This window comes from Salvelinus fontinalis, chromosome 7, assembly GCF_029448725.1.
Source record: "Salvelinus fontinalis isolate EN_2023a chromosome 7, ASM2944872v1, whole genome shotgun sequence".
Classification (NCBI taxonomy): Eukaryota; Metazoa; Chordata; class Actinopteri; order Salmoniformes; family Salmonidae; genus Salvelinus; species Salvelinus fontinalis.
In genome coordinates this window covers 59,255,583-59,281,256 of record NC_074671.1, presented here as the reverse complement: position 1 = coordinate 59,281,256, position 25,674 = coordinate 59,255,583, and the positions used below count along the sequence as shown (strand labels likewise).

Sequence of the window (25,674 nt, the reverse complement as noted above, 5' to 3'; positions counted from 1 at the left end):
GTTCCAGGGAAAAATAATCAGAACGGGTGTCATTGGTTCAGACACTGGCCTGGGGAGACGGAAATACATCCACAGGTACACCTCTAATTAACTCAAATGTTGTTAATTAGCCTATCAGAAGCTTCTAAAGCATGACATAATTTTCTGGAATTTTCCAAGCTGTTTAAAGGCACAGTCAATTTAGTGTATGTAAACTTCTGATCCACTGGAATTGTGATACAGTGAATTATAAGTGAAATAATATGTCTGTAAACAATTGTTGGAAAAAGGACTTGTGTCATGCACAAAGGAGATGTTCTAACCGACTTGCCAAAACTATAGTTTGTTAACAAGAAATTTGTGGAGTGGTTGAAAAACGAGTTTTAATGACTCCAACCTAAGTGTATGTAAACTTCTGACTTCAACTGTATGTAGCTTAAATGACAACCACACAAGACAGTATTAGTCATTTTTATCAAAGTTCAACAACGTTAGTGTTTCTGCCAAGTAGAAAAGGAATGGCAACGGGAAAAAAATGTCCTGATGTAAAAGTCAAACATACCTTCGACTTAGAGGCTAGGCTATGCATGCTACCTGGCAAAAGAGTAGGTCATAGATCCAAGATACGCCTCAGAAGTGACTGTCGAACCAATGCTGGGCGTCCTCGTGGGAGTCGAATTGTAGCTTCCCCCCGGCATGTTCAATATGCAGACGAGCAGGGTAGCGGAGTAAGAATTTCACTTTCTTCTCATGAAGTTTGCTTTTCACATCAAGGAATTTGGTCTTTTCTTGGCAACATTCGAGCTGAGGTCAGGAAAGATGAACACCTTGCGTCCGCAGAAGTGTAGCTGGTCTCTGCCCCGCCTCTGGAGGATCCGCTCCTTGTCACCGTAGTAGTGAAAACGGATGATAAACACTCTAGGCTTGGAGTTATCGTCTCCGCCTGCTGGGGAGTGGCCAATGCGGTGGGCTCTATCCAGCTTCGGGGTTGATGGAACGATGGCTGGACCCAGCACATCTGGGAATAATTCTGACATGAACTTATCTGAGTCCCCTCCTTCACGTTTCTCTGGTATACCAACAACACAAAGATTGCTAAGGCGAGAATGGGATTCCAGGTCATCGGTCTTGTCAATCAGCTTTTGGTTTTCGGAGCTCAGACAGGCGACCGTTTTCTCAAGTGCTACTATGCGGTCACTGTAGTCACACAGATTGTTGTTCAAAGCCGTCAATTCGGCTGCCATGTTCATCCGCCGCAGCTCGGACACCATCTAGGACGGCGGAGAAGGGGGCCAGAGAAGCATCGATGGCAGTTTTGAGCTGAGTGGCAATGGTAGATGTAATTTCCTAGACCAGAACCGTACGGAGGTTCTGAAGATCTGTGGGGAGTGTGACCGCATGAGGCTCTGTAACAGTTGGACTGGAGTCGGCGCCATTGCCATTCACATTAGCCATCGCGGTTGAAACGTTAGTTACAGGTCTTCTGCTCCACAGGTTGTGTGACATCTGAATCAAAAAGGTCACTTACGAACTCACAATCAAATATGATATGTAAGAAAGTGAAATGCAAAGTACAAATTTGGCAAAATTAGCTCATGTGTAGGAGCCTCGTCCACGAGCTTCTTCTCCATTCACATGCTAAGCTGGAACTCTCAGAGTCATGTATTCTAACCAGCTCACAAGTCTATGACTGTGTTTGGGCGGAAGGATGAGGGATATAGTTTCTGTAACTTGTATTACAGTACTGTAGCGACCCGCACAGACTATGTCTATGTGTTATGTGTTAGGCTAGTAGGTTGTGGTTGTACTTACCAGTACCCAGTGTTCGCGGGGTCCGACATGTCAATCAACCTGCTATCTGCCAATCACGGGAATGCCTGGAATGTTCTGATGCCGGGCATCCTGGCGGTTGGCGGAGTGGCGTGGAGGGGGGTTGGGCAGGGGGATGGAGCATTGGAAGTTAAGACCAGGTTTAGCCTTTGTTCTCCCTCTTACGTCTGGGCTTCACAAGAGAAGGTCATGATTGGCTTGTGGGTTATCTTTCATTTATTTGGCGTGGGCTACGGCCAAACAGTAGCCTGTGTAAAGTTGGTTTAATAAACCGTCAATTCGTAAACTCAACCCTCTGTCTGGACAATTGTTCCTTTATGATCTAGTCAGGTCATTACAGTACTATCAGACCAATCGTTTAATGTTGACAGAATATTAAAGTATCATCTATCTGCTTGTAGAAATTAGTATGGCTCATATTCTGTTTTATCAGCCCACTAGTCATTGGCAATGCCTTTAGACTGAGTAGGGCGGATTGGACTGAGGACGCAGTATATTGTGACAGTGTGTTACAGTACTGCGGGACTTGGTCGGCAGCCATGGCTGAGCCTGACCTTTTCATTAAGTGGGAAGTGTTAGGCTCGGCAGGGAGTACATTTTGGAGCGTTGCTCTCCGTCTTAAACCACTAGGAGCTCCACGATATAAAACGATAGTTACCGGAGTTGTAACTCCAGTTCTATGCGTGGAGCGGAGCCCCATAGGACTTAAGGCCCTGCCGACACCCAGTCTCGCTGAAGATCATTTTTTGGGAGGCTGATTGAGGGGAAGCATTCCCTTTTATATATATATTTTAATTTCACCTTTATTTAACCAGGTAGGCAAGTTGAGAACAAGTTCTCATTTACAATTGCGACCTGGCCAAGATAAAGCAAAGCAGTTTGACACATACAACAACACAAAGTTACACATGGAGTAAAACAAACATACAGTGAATAATACAGTAGAAAAATAAGTCTATATACAATGTGAGCAAATGAGGTAAGATAAGGGAGGTAAAGGCAAAAAAAGGCCATGGTGGCGAAGTAAATACAATATAGCAAGTGAAACACTGGAATGGTAGATTTGCAGTGGAGGAATTGGCAAAGTAGAAATAAAAATAATGGGGTGCAAATGACCTAAATAAATAAATACAGTAGGGGAAGAGGTAGTTGTTTGGGCTAAATTATAGATGGGCTATATACAGGTGCAGTCATCTGTGAGCTGCTCTGACAGCTGGTGCTTAAAGCTAGTGAGGGAGATAAGTGTTTCCAGTTTCAGATATTGTTGTAGTTCATTCCAGTCATTGGCAGCAGAGAACTGGAAGGAGAGGCGGCCAAAGGAAGAATTGGTTTTGAGGGTGACCAGAGAGATATACCTGCTGGAGCGCGTGCTACAGGTGGGTGGTGCTATGATGACCAGCAAGCTGAGATAAGGGGGGACTTTACCTAGCAGGGTCTTGTAGATGACCTGGAGCCAGTGGGTTTGGCGACGAGTATGAAGCAAGGGCCAGCCAAAGAGAGCGTACAGGTCGCAGTGGTGGGTAGTATATGGGGCTTTGGTGACAAAACGGATGGCACTGTGATAGACTACATCCAATTTATTGAGTAGAGTATTGGAGGCTATTTGGTAAATGACATCGCCGAAGTCGAGGATCGGTAGGATGGTCAGTTTAACGAGGGTATGTTTGGCAGCATGAGTGAAGGATGCTTTGTTGCGAAATAGGAAGCCAATTCTAGATTTAACTTTGGATTGGAGATGTTTGATGTGAGTCTGGAAGGAGAGTTTACAGTCTAACCAGACACCTAGGTATTTGTAGTTGTCCACATATTCTAAGTCAGAACCGTCCAGAGTAGTGATGCTGGAGGGGCAGGCAGGTGCAGGCAGCGATCGGTTGAAGACCATGCATTTAGTTTTACTTGTATTTAAGAGCAGTTGGAGGCCACGGAAGGAGAGTTGTATGGCATTGAAGCTCGTCTGGAGGGTTGTTAACACAGTGTCCAAAGAAGGGCCAGAAGTATACAGAATGGTGTCGTCTGCGTAGAGGTGGATCAGAGACTCACCAGCAGCAAGAGCGGCATCATTGATGTATATAGAGAAGAGAGTCGGCCCAAGAATTGAACCCTGTGGCACCCCCATAGAGACTGCCAGAGGCCTGGACAACAGGCCCTCCGATTTGACACACTGAACTCTATCAGATAAGTAGTTGGTGAACCAGGCAAGGCAATCATTTGAGAAACCAAGGCTATCGAGTCTGCCGATGAGGATGTGGTGATTGACAGAGTCGATAGGGACACCTGTACTCCCATTGGCTGCAGGTGTGCGCATAATTTTATCTCAGGCTATTTGCTGCCTAGGCAGCGGGGTAAATCACTAGGAGCAGAGCTTACAACTCTGGTAACTATCTTTATTGTCCTATCATTTAGATTTAAAAACCCATAGAGTCAATTAACACACTGGTGCGTCAATCTAAGTAACATAAAAAAATCATAATCAAGTCAGTTTAAACTAGAGATATGTTCTTTTTTCAATCCACCACACCCACCACACACGTTCTTATTTTTCCAAGTCTCAATCCACCACATCTGCCGATGTCTCGCTTCTGCGGTGAAATGTGGCAGAGCTAGAACGGTGTTTGTCAGATCATGAGACATCACGAAAACTTTTGTAGCATCCGAACAGTTTGTGCTACAAACTAATGTGACCCCACTGTGGAAAGGGGAGATTCCCACGAACACACTTCTCTGTTTAGCTCTAGTGTCAGGGGACTCATCTGAAGGTAACCAGTGCCAGTTTAAAAAATGAATAGAAGTATGGAGGTACAGTAGTTTTATGCCTACCCAAAAAAGGGTGTACAAAAATATATACAGTATAGCCTATATATTTCCTGAGCTTTCTGATATCTCCTATATTTAGGACAGACACTTCAGAACCTTATTCCTTGTCATTTTTGGTCTGTCTTTTTTGCCATTTACGAATGTTTTATTCAATGCGTTTCTATGGGCTATAGTAGTAGGCCAAATTCAATATTTTGTATTTTTAGGGGGATAACTAAAGGGGTCCTAAAATTCAAAAGCAAAAAGCAAAATGATCAATGGTATGACCTTCTTAAAACCATTTCACATGTCAGCTTAAACCCCCCCCCCCCCCCAACAGCTTAGACTTTTAAGAACTAAATCGTTAGTACATGCATCCCACGTCTGACACCAGTGTTGTGAACACTGGCGGAACCCAGGTTACCTGAATCAAGGAAAACTTGATAGCCACAAACATAATAGGGATAGCTATGTATTTTGGAGGAGTTTTTAACAGACATTCAAAGGCTTCACTATTTTTGGAGTAGCTCAATGACTGAGCTGACCTCAAATATGATGGAAAAGGCTTTTGAACAATATATACATTGCATTCTGGGATGTGTCCTCCGGTCAGCTTGTTGAAGTCAAGATGGCTGTGAACACTTAACAGAGACTAGAGCATAAATTAGGCCTTAAATCCATGGAATGACCATCTTAAAACAATTCCATGTCAGCTTAGAGAGAAAGAAACAAAAGCAGAGGCAAAAGAATAACCGTGAATTCATAGAGGCAGGAAGTGGTCACCCCATGACATGTACACACTCCCACCTCTTCTAGTCTCCAATCAAGACTCCTCCTCATACAGCGGCTGGGTCCTACCAAGTCTGACACTTCTAGGGGTTTGTAACACCTAGGTAAACATGTCATTTTCACATGAGCATAACTACACCAGTCAAACTTGCTGTAACCAAAGGTCCTGGATGGCCTTCTGTTGAATGTCATTCAGCATCGCTACACACAGTTAAAAACAAATTCTTATTTACAGTGACGGCCTAGGAACAGTGCGTTAACTGCCTTGTTCTGGAGGAGAACGACAGATTATTTTTACATTGTCAGCTCAGGGATTCAATCTAGCAACCTTTCGGTTACTAGCCCAATGCTCTAACCACTAGGCTACCTGCCGCCCCAGTCCTCCAGATCCCTGGTTGGGTAGAGGAACACCAGAAGCTTTTAGATGAACAAACTGCTGACTGACTACTAGACCTAGGACATTTCAATGTGGGACACTGACAAGGGGTTTCAAATTAACCTCTGTTTGGTTCAAGCCAATATTCAGTATTCCTCATTGCTTTGCACAATTTGATGGATCAAAAACAGAAGTTTCTAGATTTAACTAAATGTAACTCCGGCAAGTAGAGCAATCGCTGACCTGCACTTGACAGATGACATTTGCCAATCTCGTCCTCAGTCTTGACCGACTCGTTGGTGACCCCTTCAGCGATGATCTGGAATATCTTGGGAAGATTTGCATTGTCTGGTCCGAGGACAATAGGATTGTTGCTGTTGGGAGGAAAATACATTATTAACAAAGAGAACAACATCTAGACCATAGACATCAACTGCAACACTTGAGTCATGTTAGTGTTTAACATGATATTAATAGTGTTTAACATGATTTTTGATTGACCCCCGCATCTCTGTACCCCACACATACAATTATTTGTAAGGTGCCTCAGTTGAGCAGTGAATTTCAAACACAGATTCAACCATAAAGACCAGGGAGGTTTTTCAATGCCTTGTAAAGGGCACATATTGGGGGAAAAATAGGAAAATAAGAGACATTGAATATCCCTTCGAGCATGATGAAGTTATGAATTAAACTTTGGATGGCATATCAATACACCCAGTCACTACAAAGATACAGGCATTCTTCCAAAGTCAGTTGCCGGAGAGGAAGGAAACCAAGAGGTCAATATTGACTTAAACAGTTACAGAGTTTAATGGCTGTGATAGGAGAAAACTGAGGATGGATCAACAACATTATAGTTACTCCACAATACTAACCTAAATGAGAGTGAAAAAAAGTAAGCCTGTAAATAATAAAAATATTCCAAGACATGCATCCTGTTTGCAATAAGGCACTAAAGGAAAACTGCAAACATTGTGGCAAATAAAAAAACTTTATATACTGACTAGTGTCATGTTTGAGGCAAATCCAGCACAACACATCACCGAGTACCACTTCATATTTTCACGCATGGTGGTGGCTGCATCATGTTATGGGCAGTGCTTGACTTGGGCAGGAGCTCACCGGAGCTGAGTACCGGAATGTTAAATATTCTACTGCTTGAGCTCCTGTTCCTTTTATAGAATATAAGTTCAAAAGTATTGTGGAGCTCCTGCACCTAAATATAAACAGTACCGGCACCAAAAATGAGTACCAGAACCTGTTTCAGTCCAAGTCAATCACTGGATATGGGTATGTATGCTGGTCATCGGCAAGGACCAGGGAGTTTTTTAGGATAAAAAGAAACAATAGAGCTAAGCACAGGCAAAATCCTAGAGGAAAACCTGATTCAGTCTGCTTTCCAACAGACAATGGGAGACAAATTCACCTTTCGCAAGGACAATAATCTAAAACACGAGGCCAAATATACAGTTGAAGTCGGACGTTTACATAAACTAGTTTTAATGACTCCAACCTAAGTGTTTCAACCACTCCACAAATTATAGTAAACTATAGTTTAGCATTTGAAAACTATAGTTTTGGCAAGTCGGATAGGACATCTAATATTCCCAACAATTGTTTACACACAGATTATTTACTTATTTCACTGTATCACAATTCCAGTGGGTCAGAAGTTTACATCCACTAAGTTGACTGTGCCTTTAAACAGCTTGGAATATTCCATAAAATTATGTCATGCTTTAGAGGCTTCTGATAGGCTAATTGACATCATTCGAGTCAATTGGAGGTGTACCTGTGGATGTATTTCAAGGCCTACCTTCAAACTCAGTGCCTCTTTGCTTGACATCATGGGAAAATCAAAAGAAATCAGCCAAGACCTCAGAAAACAAATTGTAGATGACCACAAGTCTGGTTCATCCTTGGGAGCAATTTCCAAACGCCTGAAGGTACCACGTTCTTCTGTACAAACAATAGTACGCAAGTATTAACACCATGGGACCACGCAGCCGTCATACTGCTCAGGAAGGAGACGAGTTCTGTCTTCTGGAGATGAACGTACTTTGGTGCGAAAAGTGCAAATCAATCCCAGAACAACAGCAAAGGACCTTGTGAAGATGCTGGAGGAAACCAGTACAAAGTATCTATATCCACAGTAAAAACTAGTCTTATATCGACATAACCTGAAAGGCCGCTCAGCAAGGAAGAAGCCACTGCTCCAGAACCGCCATAAAAAAGCCAGACTACGGTTTGCAACTTGCAAAAAGATCATACTTTTTGGAGAAATGTCCTCTGGTCTGATGAAACAAAAATATAACTGTTTGGCCATAATGACCATTGTTATGTTTGGAGGAAAAAGGGGGAGGCTTGCAAGAAGAACACCATCCCAACTGTGAAGCACGGTGTGGCAGCATCATGTTATGGGGGTGCTTTGCTGCAGGAGGGACTGGTGCACTTCACAAAATAGATGGCATGATGAGGTAGGAAAATTATGTGGATATATTGAAGCAACATCTCAAGACATCAGTCAGGAAGTTAAAGCTTGGTCACAAATGGGTCTTCCAAATGGACAATGACCCCAAGCATACTTCCAAAGTTGTGGCAAAATGGCTTAAGGACAACAAAGTCAAGGTATTGGGGTGGTCATCACAAAGCCCTGACCTCAATCCTATAGAAAATGTGTGGGCAGAACTTAAAAAGCGTGTTCGAGGAAGGAGGCCTACAAAACTGACTTAGATACACCAGCTCTGTCAGGGGGAATGGGCCAAAATTCACCCAACTTATTGTGGGAAGGTTGTGGAAGGCTACCCGAAACGTTTGACCCAAGTTAAACAATTTAAAGGCAATGCTCCAAATACTAATTGAGTGTTTGTAAACTTCTGACCCACTGGGAATGTGATGAAGGAAATAAACACTGAAATGAATCATTCTCTCTACTATTATTCTGACATTTCACATTCTTAAAATAAAGTGGTGATCCTAACTGACCTAAGACAGGGAATTTTTACTCTGATTAAATGTCAGGAATTGTGAAAAACTGAGTTTAAATGTATTTGGCTAAGGTGTATGTAAACTTACGACTTCAACTGTACAGTGGAGTTGCTTCTTGCCACTAGGGGGGTGTCATTTCGACATAGCACAAATGTGTACCCAATGTAAACGGCCTCGTACTCAATTCTTGCTCGTACAATATGCATATTATTCTTACAATTGGATAGAAAACACTCTCTAGTTTCTAAAACCGTTGGAATTATGTCTGTGGGTGAAACAGAACTCTCTCTGCAGCAAAATCCATGACAGGAACTGCGAAGGTCTGAAAACTAGGCTCTGCTCTCGGATCAGTTTAAAGATCTGTGTGTATCCTATGGGTCGACATGAACTGCACCCGCCTTCCCCTGGATGTCAGTAACCAATGAGAAGTGGAATGGACTTTCTGCGTAGTTCCCAGAGGTTATAAAAGGCCAAGGAGCGAGAGGACCTATCTTTTCAACGCTCGCCATTGCGCAAAGCAAGACCTCAGGATGGCATTTTGGAACGCTCAGTTATTGACCTTATATATGTCCGTCTGTAATTTAATTCGTTATAGGTGTTAGAAACATCATAACTGTAACGGTTTTTCTCCTCCTCTTCATCCGAAGAGGAGGAGCAGGGATTGAACCAAAATGCAGCGTTGTGATAAGACATGATTTATTAAAGTAAAGACGAAAAAACACGAAAACACTTTAACAAACTACAAAACAACAAACGACGTAGACGCACCTGAACATATGAACTTACATGACACGAAGAACGCATGAAACAGGAACAGACTACATAAACCAAACAAACAAACCGAAACAGTCCCATGTGGCTTAACATACATAGACACTGACACAGGAGACAACCACCCACAACAAACAATGTGAAAACACCTACCTTAATATGGCTCTCAATCAGAGGAAATTAAAACCACCTGCCTCTAATTGAGAGCCATATCAGGTCACCCTATTACCAACATAGAAACACATAACATAGACTACCCACCCAAACTCACGCCCTGACCGTCAAACACATACAAAATAACAGAAAACCGGTCAGGAACGTGACAATAACGAAGTTATTTTAAACCGAGTTATATCAGTTTATGCGAGTATATTGCTATTTTCGGAATTTCCTTAGTATTGAGTATAACGTTTTGGGCATGCTGTTTGGTATTGCTACTTGTTAGCTGCTACTTCCGAATTTGAACACGACTTTTTACAACCAAGGAACAATTCTTTTGGACAAAGGACCACTTCGCCAAGATTCTGATGGAAGCTCGTCCAAAAGTAAGAGCTATTTATGATGTAATTCCGTATTTATGTGGAAAATGTGTGAGCGTATTTGTCCGCCATTATTGCGGCACTAGTCTGGCTGTAACGCACATTGTATGTCTAATAACGTTAATTTTAAAAATCTAACTCAGCGATTGCATTAAGAACTAATTTGTCTTTCAATTGCTGTCCAACCTGTATTTTTTTTGTCAAGTTTATGAATCGCTTTCGATAAGAGTAGGTGCCTTTCCAAGATAGCGCCGGCCAGAATGCATGCCCTGTTGCTACTGATCACATTGTATAACCACGGTTTGTGCTGCTAAATATGCACATTTTCGAACAAAACCTATATGGATTGTGTAATATGATGTTACAGGACTGTCATCTGAAGAATTCTGAGGAGGTTAGTGAAAAAATTAATAGCGTTTGGTGGTTTATAACGTTATTGCTATTTTTGCCTTGAATCAATGCTGCTGTGTGACTGACTATTGTAGTAAGCTAAGATAACGCTATATTGTGTTTTCGCTGTAAAACACTTAGAAAATCTGACATATTGGCTATATTCACATGATCTATGTCTTTCATCTGCTGTACGCTGTGTATTTTTAAGAAATGTTTTATGATGAGTAATTAGCTAATACACGATGGTCTCTGTAGTTATTCTAGTCATTTTAGTGACAGTTGTGATGGGGGCTGCAATTGTAAACTATGATTTATACCAGAAATATGCACATTTTTCTAACAAAACCTATGCTATACAATAAATATGTTATCAGACTGTCATCTGATGAGGTTGTTTCTTGGTTAGTGGCTATTTATATCTTTATTTGGTCGAATTTGTGATAGCTACTGATGAAGTAAGAAAATGGTGGAGTATGAGAGTGGTGTCTTTTGCTAACGTGGTTAGCTAATAGATTTACATATTGTGTCTTCCCTGTAAAACATTTTAAAAATCAGAGATGATGGCTTGAATCACAAGATCTGTATCTTTCATTTGGTGTCTTGGACTTGTGATTTCATGAACATTTTATTTTATGATATCCCTGTAACTTTAGGCTAGGCTATGCTAGTCAGCTTTTGTGATGGGGGTGCTCCCGGATCCGGGTTTGTGAGGCATTAGAGGTTAAAGACACCTGTCCACAACCTCAAACAGTCACACTCCAAACTCCACTATGGCCAAGACCAAAGAGCTGTCAAAGGACACCAGAAACAAAATTGTAGACCTGCACCAGGCTGGGAAGACTGAATCTGCAATAGGTAAGCAGCTTGGTTTGAAGAAATCAACTGTGGAAGCAATTATTAGGAAATGGAAGCATACAAGACCACTGATAATCTCCCTCGATCTGGGGCTCCACGCAAGATCTCACCCCGTGGGGTCAAAATGATCACAAGAACGGTGAGCAAAAATCCCAGAACCACACGGGGGACCTAGTGAATGACCTGCAGAGAGCTGGGACCAAAGTAACAAAGCCTACCATCAGTAACACACTACGCCGCCAGGCACTCAAATCCTGCAGTGCCAGACGTGTCCCCCTGCTTAAGCCAGTACATGTCCAGGCCCGTCTGAAGTTTGCTAGAGAGCATTTGGATGATCCAGAAGAAGATTGGGAGAATGTCATATGGTCAGATGAAACCAAAATAGAACTTTTTGGTAAAAACTCAACTCGTCGTGTTTGGAGGACAAAGAATGCTGAGTTGCATCCAAAGAACACCATACCTACTGTGAAGCATGGGGGTGGAAACATCATGCTTTGGGGCTGTTTTTCTGCAAAGGGACCAGGACGACTGATCCGTGTAAAGGAAAGAATGAATGAGGCCATGTAACGTGAGATTTTGAGTGAAAACCTCCTTCCATCAGGAAGGGCATTGAAGATGAAACGTGGCTGGGTCTTTCAGCATGACAATGATCCCAAACACACTGCCCGGGCAACGAAGGAGTGGCTTCATAAGAAGCATTTCAAGGTCCTGGAGTGGCCTAGCCAGTCTCCAGATCTCAACCCCATAGAAAATCTTTGGAGGGAGTTGAAAGCCCGTGTTGCCCAGCAACAACCCCAAAACATCACTGCTCTAGAGGAGATCTGCATGGAGGAATGGGCCAAAATACCAGCAACAGTGTGTGAAAACCTTGTGAAGACTTACAGAAAACGTTTGACCTCTGTCATTGCCAACAAAGGGTATATAACAAAGTATTGAGATAAACTTTTGTTATTGACCAAATACTTATTTTCCACCATAATTTGCAGATAAATTCATTAAAAATCCTACAATGTGATTTTCTGGATTTTTTTTTCTCATTTTGTCTCTCATAGTTGAAGTGTACCTATGATGAAAATTACAGGCCTCTCATCTTTTTAAGTGGGAGAACTTGCGCAATTGGTGGCTGACTAAATACTTTTTTGCCCCACTGTATGTGGCAGGGTCTGCAGTCAATCACAGAATACAAAAGGAAACCATCCCCGTCGTGGACCACGATGTCTTGCTCTTAGACAAACTAAACAACTTCTTTGCTCGCTTTGAGGACAATACAATGCCACTGACACGGCCCGCTACCAAAACCTGCGGGTTCTCCTTCACTGCAGCTAACGTGAGTAAAACATTTAAACGTGTTAACCCTCGCAAGGCTGCTGGCCCAGACGGCATCCCCAGCCGCGTCCTCAGAGCATGCACAGACCAACTGGCTGGTGTGTTTATGGACATATTCAATCAATCCTTATCCCAGTCTGCTGTTCGCACATGCTTCAAGAGGGCCACCATTGTTCCTGTTCCCAAGAAAGCTAAGGTAACTGAGCTAAATGACTATCGCCCCGTATTACTCACTTCCGTCATCATGAAGTCCTTTGAGAGACTAGTCAAGGACCATATCACCTCCACCCTACCTGACACCCTAGACCCTCTGCAATTTGCTTACCGCCCCAATAGGTCCACAGACGACGCAATCGCAATTACACTGCACACTGCCCTAACCCATCTGGACAAGAGGAATACCTATGTAAGAATGCTGTTCATCGACTACAGCTCAGCATTTAACACCATAGTACCCTCCAAATTCGTCATTAAGCTCGAGACCCTGGGTCTCGACCCCGCCCTGTGCAACTGGGTCCTGGACTTCCTGACGGGCTGCCCCAGGTGGTGAGGGTAGGAAACAACATCTTCACCCCACTGATCCTCAACAATGGGGCCCCACAAGAGTGCGTTCTCAGCCCTCTCCTGTACTCGCTGTTCACCCATGACTGTGTGGGCATGCATGCCTCCATCTCAATCATCAAGTTTGCAGACGACACTACAGTGGTAGGCTTGATAACCAACAACGATGAGACGGCCTACAGGGAGGAGTTGAGGGCCCTCGGAGTGTGGTGTCAGGAAAATAACCTCACACTCAATGTCAACAAAACAAAGGAGATGATCGTGGACTTCAGGAAACAACAAGGGAGCAGCTCCCTATCCACATCAACGGGACAGTAGTTGAGAAGGTGGAAAGTTCCTCGGCGTACACATCACGGACAAACTGAAATGGTCCACCCACACAGAAAGCGTGGTGAAGAAGGCGCAGTAGCGCCTCTCCAACTTCAGCAGGCTGATGAAATTTGGCTTGTCACCAAAAACACTCAAACTTTTACAGATGCACAATCGAGAGCATCCTGTCGGGCTGTATCACCGCCTGGTACAGAAACTGCTCCGCCCACAACCGTAAGGCTCTCCAGAGGGTAGTGAGGTCTGCACAATGCATCACCGGGGGCAAACTACCTGCCCTCCAGGACACCTACACCCCCCAATGTCACAGAAAGGCCATAAAGATAATCAAGGACAACAACCACCCGAGCCACTGCCTGTTCACCCCGCTATCATCCAGAAGGCGAGGTCAGTACAGGTGCATCAAAGCAGGGACCGAGAGACTGAAAAACAGCTTCTATCTCAAGGCCATCAGACTGTTAAACAGCCATCACTAACATTGAGTGGCTGCTGTCAACATACTGACTCATCTCTAGCCACTTTAATAATGAAAACCTATGTAATAAATGTATCACTAGCCACTTTAAACAATGCCACTTTATATAATGTTTACATACCCTACATTACTCACCCCATATGTATATACTGTACTCTATACCATCTACTGAATCTTGCCTATGCAGTTCGGCCATCACTCATTCATTTATCTTTATGTACATATTCTTATTCATTCCTTTACACTTGTGTGTATAAGGTAGTTGTTGTGAAATTGTTAGATTACTTGTTAGATATTACTGCATGGTTGGAACTAGAAGCACAAGCATTTCGCTACACTCGCATTAACATCTGCTAACCATGTGTATGTGACAAATGTGACAAATAATTTGATTTGAGTTACACCAGGAACGCACACTCCCTCCATCAGTGCTCAGACTGTCCGCAATAGGCTGAGAGAGGCTGGACTGAGGGCTTGTAGGCCTGTTGTAAGGCAGGTCCTCACCAGACATCACCGGCAACAACGTCGCCTATGGGCACAAACCCACCATTGCTGGACCAGACAGGAGTGGTAAAAAGTGCTTTTCACTGACGAGTCACGGTTTTGTCTCACCAGGGGTGATTGTCGGATTCGTGTTTATCGTCGAAGGAATGAGCGTTACACCGAGGCCTGTACTCTGGAGCGGGATCGATTTGGAGGTGGAGTGTCCGTCATGGTCTGGGGTGTTGTGTCACAGCATCATCAGACTGAGCTTGTTGTCATTGCAGGCAATCTCAACGCTGTGCGTTACAGGGAAGACATCCTCCTCCCTCATGTGGTACCCTTCCTGCAGGCTCATACTGACATGATCCTCCAGCATGACAATGCCACCAGCCATACTGCTCGTTCTGTGCATGATTTCCTGCAAGACAGGAATGTCAGTGTTCTACCATGGCCAGCGAAGAGCCCGGATCTCAATCCCAATGAACACGTCTGGGACCTGTTGGATCGGAGGGTGAGGGCTAGGGCCATTCCCCCCAGAAATGTCCGGGAACTCGCAGGTGCCTTGGTGGAAGAGTGGGGTAACATCTCACAGCAAGAACTGGCAAATCTGGTGCAGTCCATGAGGAGGAGATACACTGCAGTACTTAATGCAGCTGGTGGCCACACCAGACACTGACTGTTACTTTTGATTTTCACGCCCCCTTTGTTCAGGGACACATTATTCAATTTCTGTTAGTCACATGTCTGTGGAACTTGTTCAGTTTGTCTCAGTTGTTGAATCTTATGTTCTTACAAATAGGTTGCACGTTAAGTGTAAATAAAACACAGTGAGAGGACGTTTATTTTTTGCTGAGTTTATTAGACTTGGCTTTGCTCAATGTATCACAACTCAGGATATGACCCAGATGCAGACACAGGAGGCAGATGGTTCGGTTCTCAGAATATTTATTATAACCAAGGGGCATCCAAGGGGCAGGCAGAGTCAAAAAGGGACAGAACAGCAGGCAGAAAGGTTGGAACCGGGAAGACTAGAAAACAAGCACTAGAGAAAACCAGGAAACACACTAGTAAGACCTCACAAAACAATACAAACTGGCAACAGACAAACAGAAAATGCCAGTATAAATACACAGGGGATTATGGGGAAAAAATAGGAGACACCTGGTGGGGGGTGGAGACAAGCACAAGACAGCTGAAACTGATCAGGGTGTGACACAATGACTACATAGGACTTGACTAAATTAATGCATGTATGTATGTATATACAGTATATATATATATATATATATGACTTGGCTTTGCTCAATGACTACCTACCAAAGGTTGCACTGTGTTCGTTACAATGGAGAAAAACATCTCGCATTGAAGATGCCCAAACTTTGGAGATAACAATAGAATGTGAAGTCAAAGTTACTGGTTTCCATCTGTGGCAATGCTTTTCCCTAAATGCTTATGACAAATCCAGCTCAAGAATAGCCTAATCTTTTGAATACGGTGTAGTAAAAAAGAAAAACAGCAACATATTACATTAACTAACATTAGCTTAGCAAGCTAGCTAGCTACACTGACAGCGGTCAGTTACCTATTTGTTGATGTTTGTCCACTCCACGTGGAAGTCACCATGACATTCCTTCCCACCCGCAGTTTGTGAATATGTAGGCCTATAAGTAGTCTGCTTCATTATTCAGAGATGGAACCTAAACAAGCATTTCCGCTCTTAGGCAGGAATTACATCGAAATAAGGGCGGCATTCCCCTCTGGTGGGTCCTTTAATATAAGGTAAAGTACAGGTGGCTAACTGCCAAGATAAAGATAACACCAACATAAAGTGTCTTAAGAGGGCGTAGCTTCCGTACGCCTTGGCATAAATTGTAGAAGAGTCTGGAACTCTTTTGGAGGAATGTCATCATTTTGTTGATGGTGGTGGAAAACCCTGCTCAAGCGCCGCTCCAGAATCTCACATAAGTGTCCAATTGGGTTGAGCCTGGTGACTGAGACAGACATACCTTTAAAACACCCTATGCTCCTTTGAGACCCCTCTTTCAAAACAGTTACTGTATATAATGAAGAGATGTTCTTGTCTCCGCCATAACAATGGGAGTCGATGTCCTAAAGGTGAGAAGGCAGGAGGTCTGCTTAATAAACAGAAGGTAGTATTCCCACATGGACAGATTTTGCTGGGATTGGACCCTTTCTCTTCGCTTTTTCCTCTCTGATCAAATTCACTGAGATCTGTTCTTCTAGCCATGGCAACTGGGCATTTCTACGCATAACCCTAAGCATGATGGGATGTTAATTGTTTAACTCAGGAACCACACCTGTGTGGAAGCACCTGCTTTCAATATACTTTGTATCCCCCGTTTTACTCAAGTAAAATGTAATGTTACTGCTAAACACTCTTTTTGAATAAGGAACTTCATTTAAAGGACAATTCCTCCACATATTCATCGTCACCAAACCAGTGTCTACAAACCAGCGTGTTTCTATGATCTGTGGTTACAAAAATAATATCCTAAAAAAATGCTTGTCTATGACATCACAGGGTAGAGTAAAAAACGGTTATTTTCAAAACCGGCAGTGAGTTTCTAGCCCAAGGAAGGGTATTTTCACATCATTGTGAATCTCAGTGTTTGAAAATGTGTTTTTAAAATGTGCTTTGATGTCATCGGGTAGAACTTAACATATGTTAACACTGGCCTTGTGCTTTGTATTGTGCTGGGGATAATGAAAATTAGGTTGAAAAGTGGTGGAGTTGCCATTTAAGAATTTGATTGTTGAATTTCATTTAAGAATTATTTGATGCTGTAGCCTCCATTTGGAGTTTTTTTTAATTATTATTTTTTTAAATAACTTTTGCCCCCTGTTTTCTCCCCAATCTCATGGTATCCAATTGTTAGTAATTACTATCTTGTCTCATCGCTACAACTCCCGTACGGGCTCGGGAGAGACGAAGGTCGAAAGCCATGCATCCTCCGAAACACAACCCAACCAAGCAGCATAGCTGCTTGGTTTATGGCTGCAGCCCGACGCCGGTACACCTATGACAACATCCAGATCAAGTGCAAGGCGCGAAATTCAAAATCTATTTTTTTTTTTATATTTAACTTTCACACATTAACAAGTCCAATACAGCATTTGAAAGATAAACATCTTGTCAATCCAGCCAACATGTCCGATTTTTTAAATGTTTTACAGAGAAAACACCACATATATTTATGTTAGCTCACCACCAAATAAAAAATGGACAGACAAGTAGGGGAGGGACAAGTATGATTCAAGTAGCATGCACAAGCCAACCTAACTAACCTAGAACCAACCTAAACAACCTAGAAAAAACTACCTCAGATGACAGTCCTATAACATGTTACACAATAAATCTATGTTTTGTTCATAAAATGTGCATATTTTAGCTATAAATCAGTTTTACATTACTGCTCCCATCATTGCTACAGCATAGCTACAGTCTGAAATCGCACGGGAGTAGCCAGAGAAAATACAGACACCAACGTCAACTACTAATTACACCTCATAAAACATTTCAGAAGAATATATGGTGGATAGCTAATGAAAGACAAAGATCGTGTGAAGAGCCAATATTTCCGATTTTTTAAGTGTTTTACAGCGAAAACACAATATATCGTTATATTAGTCTAAAGTCCAGAATAAATTTCAATAATATAATTAAACTATATTGAAAAAACATACTTTAGGATGATTTTGTGACATGTATCAAATAATATCGTAGCCAGAGCTCATATTCACCGTTACCGAGCGTCTTCCATGAGCGGAGTCCATTTTCTAAATCGTGCCCAGAATTATTTTTGAAGTGCGCAGGTCTCACTCAAAGATGTTGTGTTCAGCCCCTGGAAGAGATATTCAACTGCTTTCTTCTCTCACTTCCGCATTACACCCAGATGAAGGCGTATGACGTGTTTCTACGGTCCTAAGTGACAGGACCTTTTATAGACACGCTCTTAAAGAGACACATCGCATTTGGAAATCTCAATTCCGGATAGGAAATGGACTGTAAAAATAGTTCTGTTCCACTTAGAGAAATAATTCAAACGTTTTTAGAAACTAGGGACTGTTTTCTATCCAATAGTAGTAAATATATGCATATTGTAAGATCAAAAATTTCTTAAGAGGCCGTTTGAAAATGTGCACATATTTTCCAGTTTTTTCAATATTCACCCTGCAGCCATAAGAAGTTTTTAACACAGTGCGCCTCCAACCCGGAAGCCAGCCGCACCAATGTGTCAGAGGAAACACCGTGCACCTGGCTACCAGGTTAGCACGCACTGCGCCCGGCCCGCCACAGGAGTTGCTGGTGCGTGATGAGACAAGGATATCCCTACCGGCCAAACCCTCCCTAACCACGCTAGGCCAATTGTGCGTCGCCCCACGGACCTCCCGGTTGCGGCCGGTTGCGACAGAGCCTGGGCGCAAACCCAGAGTCTCTGGTGGCACAGCTAGCGCTGCGATGCAGTGCCCTAGACCACTGCACCACCCGGGAGGCCTCCGTTTGGTGTTTACAGCCACCTTGACTTCAACAACCCTGTTTTGTTCAAATGTCTTTTCCCTCACTTTTGAGCTCAGCTCACTCAGTCAAATAGTGAGGCCTTTGTATGCCTGTTACAAACTCCTCCAAAAGAGAAAGCTATCTGTATTGCGTTTGTGGCTAGCAAGTTTTCCTTGGGTCAGGCAACCCAGGTTACCCCCTACTGTTCGCTACACTGGTGTCAGAAGTGGAATGCATGTGTAAACTACCAGTGATGTTAAGATGTGTGCCCTTCCACAGATCCTGTATCTTTATTCTTTTTCATTCATTTTTTTGAAAATGTTTAATATCGGCCCCAATTTGTATACATTACAACTGCAAATTGTCTTAACATCAAAGGTAAAGACATTTTCTTAAGTAGACCATGAAATTAAAGATGTAATCCCTAAAAACAATTCTCATGTCTTCATTGTTGGTACAAAAATGGAACTGCTTTAAAAATCACTTCTGGAACGAGGTCTTGAAGAGGGACGTGGATCTTGAAAAGATTAGGAAACATGAAACACAACATGTTAGTGGTCCTGATTTGACCTGTGACAGTTACTCTAATTACAATGACCACATGAATGACAACCTACTTTGAAACTACTGGAACCTAATTATTGTCTCAGAAGCGCCACTTCACATATGACAGCCCTTTACAGAGGTAGTTGTAGACTGAAGACACTGCCCACTGGAAAGAGAATAATGACTTGTGTGAGATCCACAGCAGTGCTGACTTTTGTTTAACAGCTCCATTATGACAGACAACATCCATACGTTTCACTTCTATTTTTCTTTCTTTTAAAGTTTCGCCCCGAAGAGGCACACTATTGATTATGTATAGTTTTATCATTTGGCAATGATTTGACAAACCATTATATATCAACTCATTAGACAGGTGTTCCTAATGTTTGGTATACTCAGTGTATACAGATCTAGGATCTTGATTCGAGCCAGTTTGCTACATCAGGAAAATTATTCTGCAGCAACAGGAAATGTGAACTATGTGGATTATAATTAATGGACATTTTTGTTGGGGTTTAAACAGTGGGGAGAACAAGTATTTGATACACTCCCGGTTTTGCAGGTTTTCCTACTTACTAAGCATGTAGAGGTCTGTAATTTTTATTATAGGTACACTTCAACTGTGAGAGACGGAATCTAAAACAAAAATCCGGAAAATAAGTAATTAATTTGCATTTTATTGCATGACATAAGTATTTGATACATCAGAAAAGCATAACTTAATATTTGGTACAGAAACCTTTTTTTGCAATTACAGAGATCATACGTTTCCTATAGTTCTTGACCAGGTTTGCACACACTGCAGCAGGGATTTTGACCCATTCCTCCATACAGACCTTCAGGTTTCGGGGCTGTTGCTGGGCAATACGGACTTTCAGCTCCCTCCAAAGATTTCTATTGGGTTCAGGTCTGGAGACTGGCTAGGCCACTCCAGGACCTTGAGATGCTTCTTACGAAGTCACTCCTTAGTTGCCTTGGCTGTGTGTTTCGGGTCGTTGTCATGCTGGAAGACCCAGCCACAACCCATCTTCAATGCTCTTACTGAGGGAAGGAGGTTGTTGGCCCAGATCTCGCAATACATGGCCCAATCCATCCTCCCCTCAATACAGTGCAGTCGTCCTGTCCCCTTTGCAGAAAAGCATCCCCAAAGAATGATGTTTCCACCTCCATGCTTCACGGTTGGGATGGTGTTCTTGGGGTTGTACTCATCCTTCTTCTTCCTCCAAACACGGCGAGTGGAGTTTAGACCAAAAAGCTGTATTTTTGTCTCATCAGACCACATGACCTTCTCCCATTCCTCCTCTGGATCATCCAGATGGTCATTGGCAAACTTCAGACGGGCCTGGACATGCGCTGGCTTGAGCAGGGGGACCTTGCGTGCGCTGCAGGATTTTAATCCATGACGGCGTAGTGTGTTACTAATGGTTTTCTTTGAGACTGTGGTCCCAGCTCTCTTCAGGTCATTGACCAGGTCCTGCCGTGTAGTTCTGGGCTGATCTCTCACCTTCCTCATGATCATTGATGCCCCACGAGGTGAGATCTTGCATGGAGCCCCAGACCGAGGGTGATTGACCGTCATCTTGAACTTCTTCCATTTTCTAATAATTGCGCTAACAGTTTTTGCCTTCTCACCAAGCTGCTTTGCCTATTGTCCTGTAGCCCATCCCAGCCTTGTGCAGGTCTACAATTTTAGCCCTGATGTCCTTACACAGCTCTCTGGTCTTGGCCATTGTGGAGAGGTTGGAGTCTGTTTGATTGAGTGTGTGGACAGGTGTCTTTTATACAGGTAACAAGTTCAAACAGGTGCAGTTAATACAGGTAATGAGTGGAGAACAGGAGGGATTCTTAAAGAAAAACTAACAGGTCTGTGAGAGCCGGAATTCTTACTGGTTGGTAGGTGATCAAATACTTATGTCATGCAATAAAATGCTAATTAATTACTTAAAAATCATACAATGTGATTTTCTGGATTTTTGTTTTAGATTCCGTCTCTCACAGTTGAAGTGTACCTATGATAAAAATGACAGACCTCTACATGCTTTGTAAGTAGGAAAACCTGCAAAATCGGCAGTGTATCAAATACTTGTTCTCCCCACTTTATATTTTTTGTTACAGCAAATCAAGTCTGAAATTTCAAAGTGGAAATTACATTTTTAAAACTCAAATACACTACAAGTTTGCATTTCAGTAACATAAGAGTGATCAAATTAAGATCCTACATCTGCAGTTGATGATGAATAGTTTGTAAGATTTGACATACCATTGCAATTCTCTGAAGCTCAGCTAAAAAGCCAGAATGTTCGGTCTGTAAAAAGAGAAAAAGAAGAAAGATTAAAGAGTACATCAAATACAGAGAGATGCTGTACTCAAAATGATGATTCATTGATACAAAACCCCAATCACAATCTGAGTGACAGCTATAGAGTTCAGTAACAAAGTCTTCATTGTGAATGTACTTACCAGCATGTTACTCTGCTCAGGGATTCTGATCCGTTCTTCAGCTCCAATCTATTGAAAACACTCATTACAAATACTAATATTTGATTCATACTACAACCATTGATTTTCTCTTACACTATCAGACCCTGTGTAATAAAATACTTTGGTTAACTATATGGTTTAGCATTTTGTGCTATTTAAAGTTATTCATTGACAGTTATTGAACATGGTTGTAACCACACAGCAGAGGCTGTTGCAGGGAGAATGGGGAGAGTGGTCCTCCCTGAACATTGAAATAGGGTTAGCTACCTTTGGCTGTACATTCAGCTTCTTCAGAACCCTGCTGACCGCTGCATCATTGCGAGGACACTCCAGGAGTCCTCCATGGCTCTCATGGAACAGACAGTCCACTGTGAGTATTACACCACTTCTGGTCACTAGTCTGCTGCTGTCAGGTACAGTGGAGTCTGGGTTGAAGGTGTGATGCAGCACTACCATAATGACATCTTTACCAGCTGTCAAGAAAGTGAGGGAATATGTCAAAATAAACCAATAAGCCTCTCAAATAAACTATTTAGTAATGTCATTCATGCCGTTGGTACATTTTGAGTAAATCTGGTGTGGGAAGAGAATATCTGGTAGAGAAGGAAATAACATTGCTTGGGACGTCATATTTGGGATGAGTTACTGTACTTGGAATCTGTTGCAGTGCTGCTTCAATATCAGTCCCGGCGCGGGAGACGATGGGACAGAAAGCCATGATGACATCACTCTCCACTGGCGACTTCACTTCCGTAAGACATCTTGTGGTGTTGAGTCGTCTCATAAACTGAATATGAGAATCCAAAGTATTGCCAGTCTCAACTGTGTAGTATTTCATCTTGTGTGCCACTGATTTTAAACAGACATGAAAGAAGAAGGTCAAAATAGTCATTGCTTAAAGTATAAATTATTTTATTAATTGGCACAATGGATATTTGCTTCATTGTTCTGCCAGCATTTATAGTGCACCTCTTAATCAAAATGTGAAATTACACAAAAGAGCCCTGTTTTAAATTACCTATGTGTTCCAGCATGGATGTATAGAAAGTGAATGAACAGACAAAGGGGTTTATTAGTCTAGATAGATACATTCAGGATAGGCAAACTACAACCAGGGTACAAACCATGAAGATAAACTATCTTTCTCTACAGTGCAAACTGCATACAGCAGCGTGAGGCTGTTTGACATTCTAAACATGTACTTTTTTGCTCTAATCTTTCACAATATCCAGCTGTAGAGTACTTTACCACCTCAGTCCTTCCACTGGACAACATGATTTCTTGGAATTAGAAAGTGAAAGCAATGTGTTATTGTAAATGTACTTACTGCCTCTGTTCTATTCTACATTCATAGAACTACTCATCTAAAAAACATTACATTAAATTCTGCACTACCAGTTTCCACTTAACCATGTGTACTGTTTTATTCCTGTTGTAAACATAGAATATTAAATGATCACAAAACCTTTCATGACACCCATCCAACTGTAAATGATAGTTATGGTATTCATATTGAACATGAATTGTCAATGAAAGGAAATTAGGAAAGTAGATTTACCCTGCAGCTGTGGGATTATTTTCTGTTGTGGTTTGAAGTCTTCTATCCCAATCGCTAAAATAAGAGAAAGTGAAACTAAACAGCATGCGATAAATAAGGGGTTTCCACTAGTTACCACAGCTACAAAGTCAAAATGGGCTATATCGCAAAAATTATTGAAAAATAAAATGTGTCTTTTGGTCTTAATTTAAGGTTTGACATAAGGTTAGCTGTGTGGTTAAAATTAGGGTAAATATTATATTTAAACCCACCATTTAAAAAAGATAAATTGCAGAAATAGGCGGGGTTGATGACTTTATATTTGTGGTATCTAGTGACGACCGATAAGGGGAGGAGGCTATTTTATTAGAAAGTCACTATAGTTCAAACAACAAAGCAGAAACTCGACATATATTTGGTAAACAGCTGAGGGATGGGGCTGGAGAAAGGTGACCGCTATGAAGGCATGGCACGACTGACCATCCATCCATGACATCAACATGATAGTTTTAGCCATGTTTTGAGGCTATAGTATACAGTGTTAGTTCACAATTACACATTTAAAAACAATGGCGTAAAACAAGCTTATATTTGGGGTTCTGATAGGGTACGGCGGTTTAACTAAGCTCATAGTGCAATAAGTTAGTCTTTTGAATTATATATACAGTGGTGATAAAACGTTTACTGTTGACAGGAGAACAAGAGGAGACAATAGGACGAGGTGGATAATTTTATAATAAGGCCGTTTAATCACATGTAAAGATATCTCAGTAAAATCTTGCAGCAAGGCTCCTTCTGTCTGATTCGTATAGAATCGTCGGAAGAGAGCTAGTTTAAGCAGTGGTACAGTTTTATATAGACAACAAGCAAAGTAGGTAGATCTGGAAGTCTGGCCTTCCGATTGGTCGATCTGGGTCTTGGGTAGTCCTGAACAGGCCTGGTGTCAACGTTCCATTGGTTCCTGAGGTAGTTCTTTGTCTTGAGCTCCAACCCTGTGTTGTGTGTGTCTGTGGTTATCATGGGGGAGGGGAATTGTGTGTATCTGTAGTTGGTGTCTTAATAAGTCCAGCATATGTCCAAGAGAAATGAGGAGTATGTGTATTTTGTATAAAATATGTCTTATGTTGAAATGTAGTTATTACTAGTTTCCAGTCTCCATTACAATTTCTTACAACAGCCATTCATTCTTAAGTTCAGAAATGAACGTACCAATTACAGATTGCCCATTTAGTATAAGGTAAAGTACATAATAGTCGTTCAAACAAGCAAGATTTAAATTTGTTTGGTTGCCTCAATTGCTTAAAAATCTGTCCTCTAGTCCCCTTCACCTGCACTGATTGGAAAAACTTGACAGGTGAAACAACATGGTGGAAGCTCATCTTTAGTCCATTGACTTATGTCAGATAGCACAACGTCTGTCTGCACTACTGGCTCTCATGGTTGAGTGTATTTAGGCTGAATAGTAGAATTATTTTCAACTACAGATCATGATTCTAATGAACCTAGCAGTCATAGTTCTATGCAACTTCCCTTATTCACTAGATATAGCGAACAAAATATAAATGTAACACGTAGTGTTGGTCCCATGAAATTAAAGTTAGTAGAAATGTTCCATACTCACAAAAAGCTCTGATTTCGTGCACACATGTTTATATCCCTGTCATTGGGGATTTATCTTTCACGAAGCTATTCCATCCACCTGACATTTTGTGCCATACCAAGAAGCTGACTAAACAGCATGATCATTACACAGATGCACCTTGTGCTGGGGACAATAGCAAGGCCATTAATTCATTTTTTGTTCATAAATGTGCAGTTTTGTCAGACAATGCAATTGGCATTCTAACTGTAGGAATATCCACCAGAGCATTGCCAAATAGACCAGCCACACAATGAAACTGCGGGTTTGCACAACTGAAGAATCTCTCCACAAAACGTATCTACGTGCTCGTCGTCCTCATCAGAGTCTGGACCTGACTGCAGTTCAGCGTCGTAACCGACTTCAGTGCACATGTTCATCTTTGATGGCGACTCTGTTCAGTGTGAAGAGTGCCCGATGGTGGCTTTGAGGTTATGGTATGGGCAGGAATAAGCTACAGACAA

General features: G+C 42.1%; 2 protein-coding genes across 7 annotated transcripts in view; both read right to left on the bottom strand.

Moving 5' to 3' along the window:
* LOC129859907 (uncharacterized) overlaps positions 1-18,662 on the bottom strand; it is a 30,270-nt gene extending 11,608 nt beyond the window's left edge. For 2 of the 5 annotated variants that reach the window (XM_055930139.1, XM_055930134.1), the window contains exons 1-2: positions 18,251-18,661; positions 6,011-6,141 (exon numbers count right to left, since the gene is read on the bottom strand). In XM_055930139.1, the coding sequence (XP_055786114.1) occupies positions 6,011-6,112 (102 nt within the window). In that variant the 5' untranslated portion in view covers positions 6,113-6,141; positions 18,251-18,661. Of the gene's footprint in view, positions 1-6,010; positions 6,142-18,193 lie in introns of all 5 variants that reach the window. The other 3 variants (XM_055930136.1, XM_055930135.1, XM_055930138.1) reach the window with 3 other exon arrangements.
* Positions 18,663-19,273: 611 nt separating this feature from the next.
* LOC129859908 (uncharacterized) lies at positions 19,274-24,219 on the bottom strand. Of its 2 annotated transcripts, none has more exons than XM_055930141.1 (7): positions 23,593-24,219; positions 22,686-22,883; positions 22,302-22,507; positions 22,014-22,061; positions 21,814-21,858; positions 19,625-19,719; positions 19,274-19,524 (listed from the first exon to the last, which is right to left on the bottom strand). In XM_055930141.1, the coding sequence occupies exons 2-6, from the start codon at positions 22,870-22,872 to the stop codon at positions 19,654-19,656; spliced, it is 552 nt and encodes a 183-aa protein (XP_055786116.1). In that variant the 5' UTR covers positions 22,873-22,883; positions 23,593-24,219; the 3' UTR covers positions 19,274-19,524; positions 19,625-19,653. The 2 variants fall into 2 exon arrangements, with proteins under 2 accessions (XP_055786116.1, XP_055786115.1); XM_055930140.1 differs by lacking the exon at positions 23,593-24,219 and adding an exon at positions 23,053-23,580.
* Between the last annotated feature and the right edge of the window lie 1,455 nt (positions 24,220-25,674).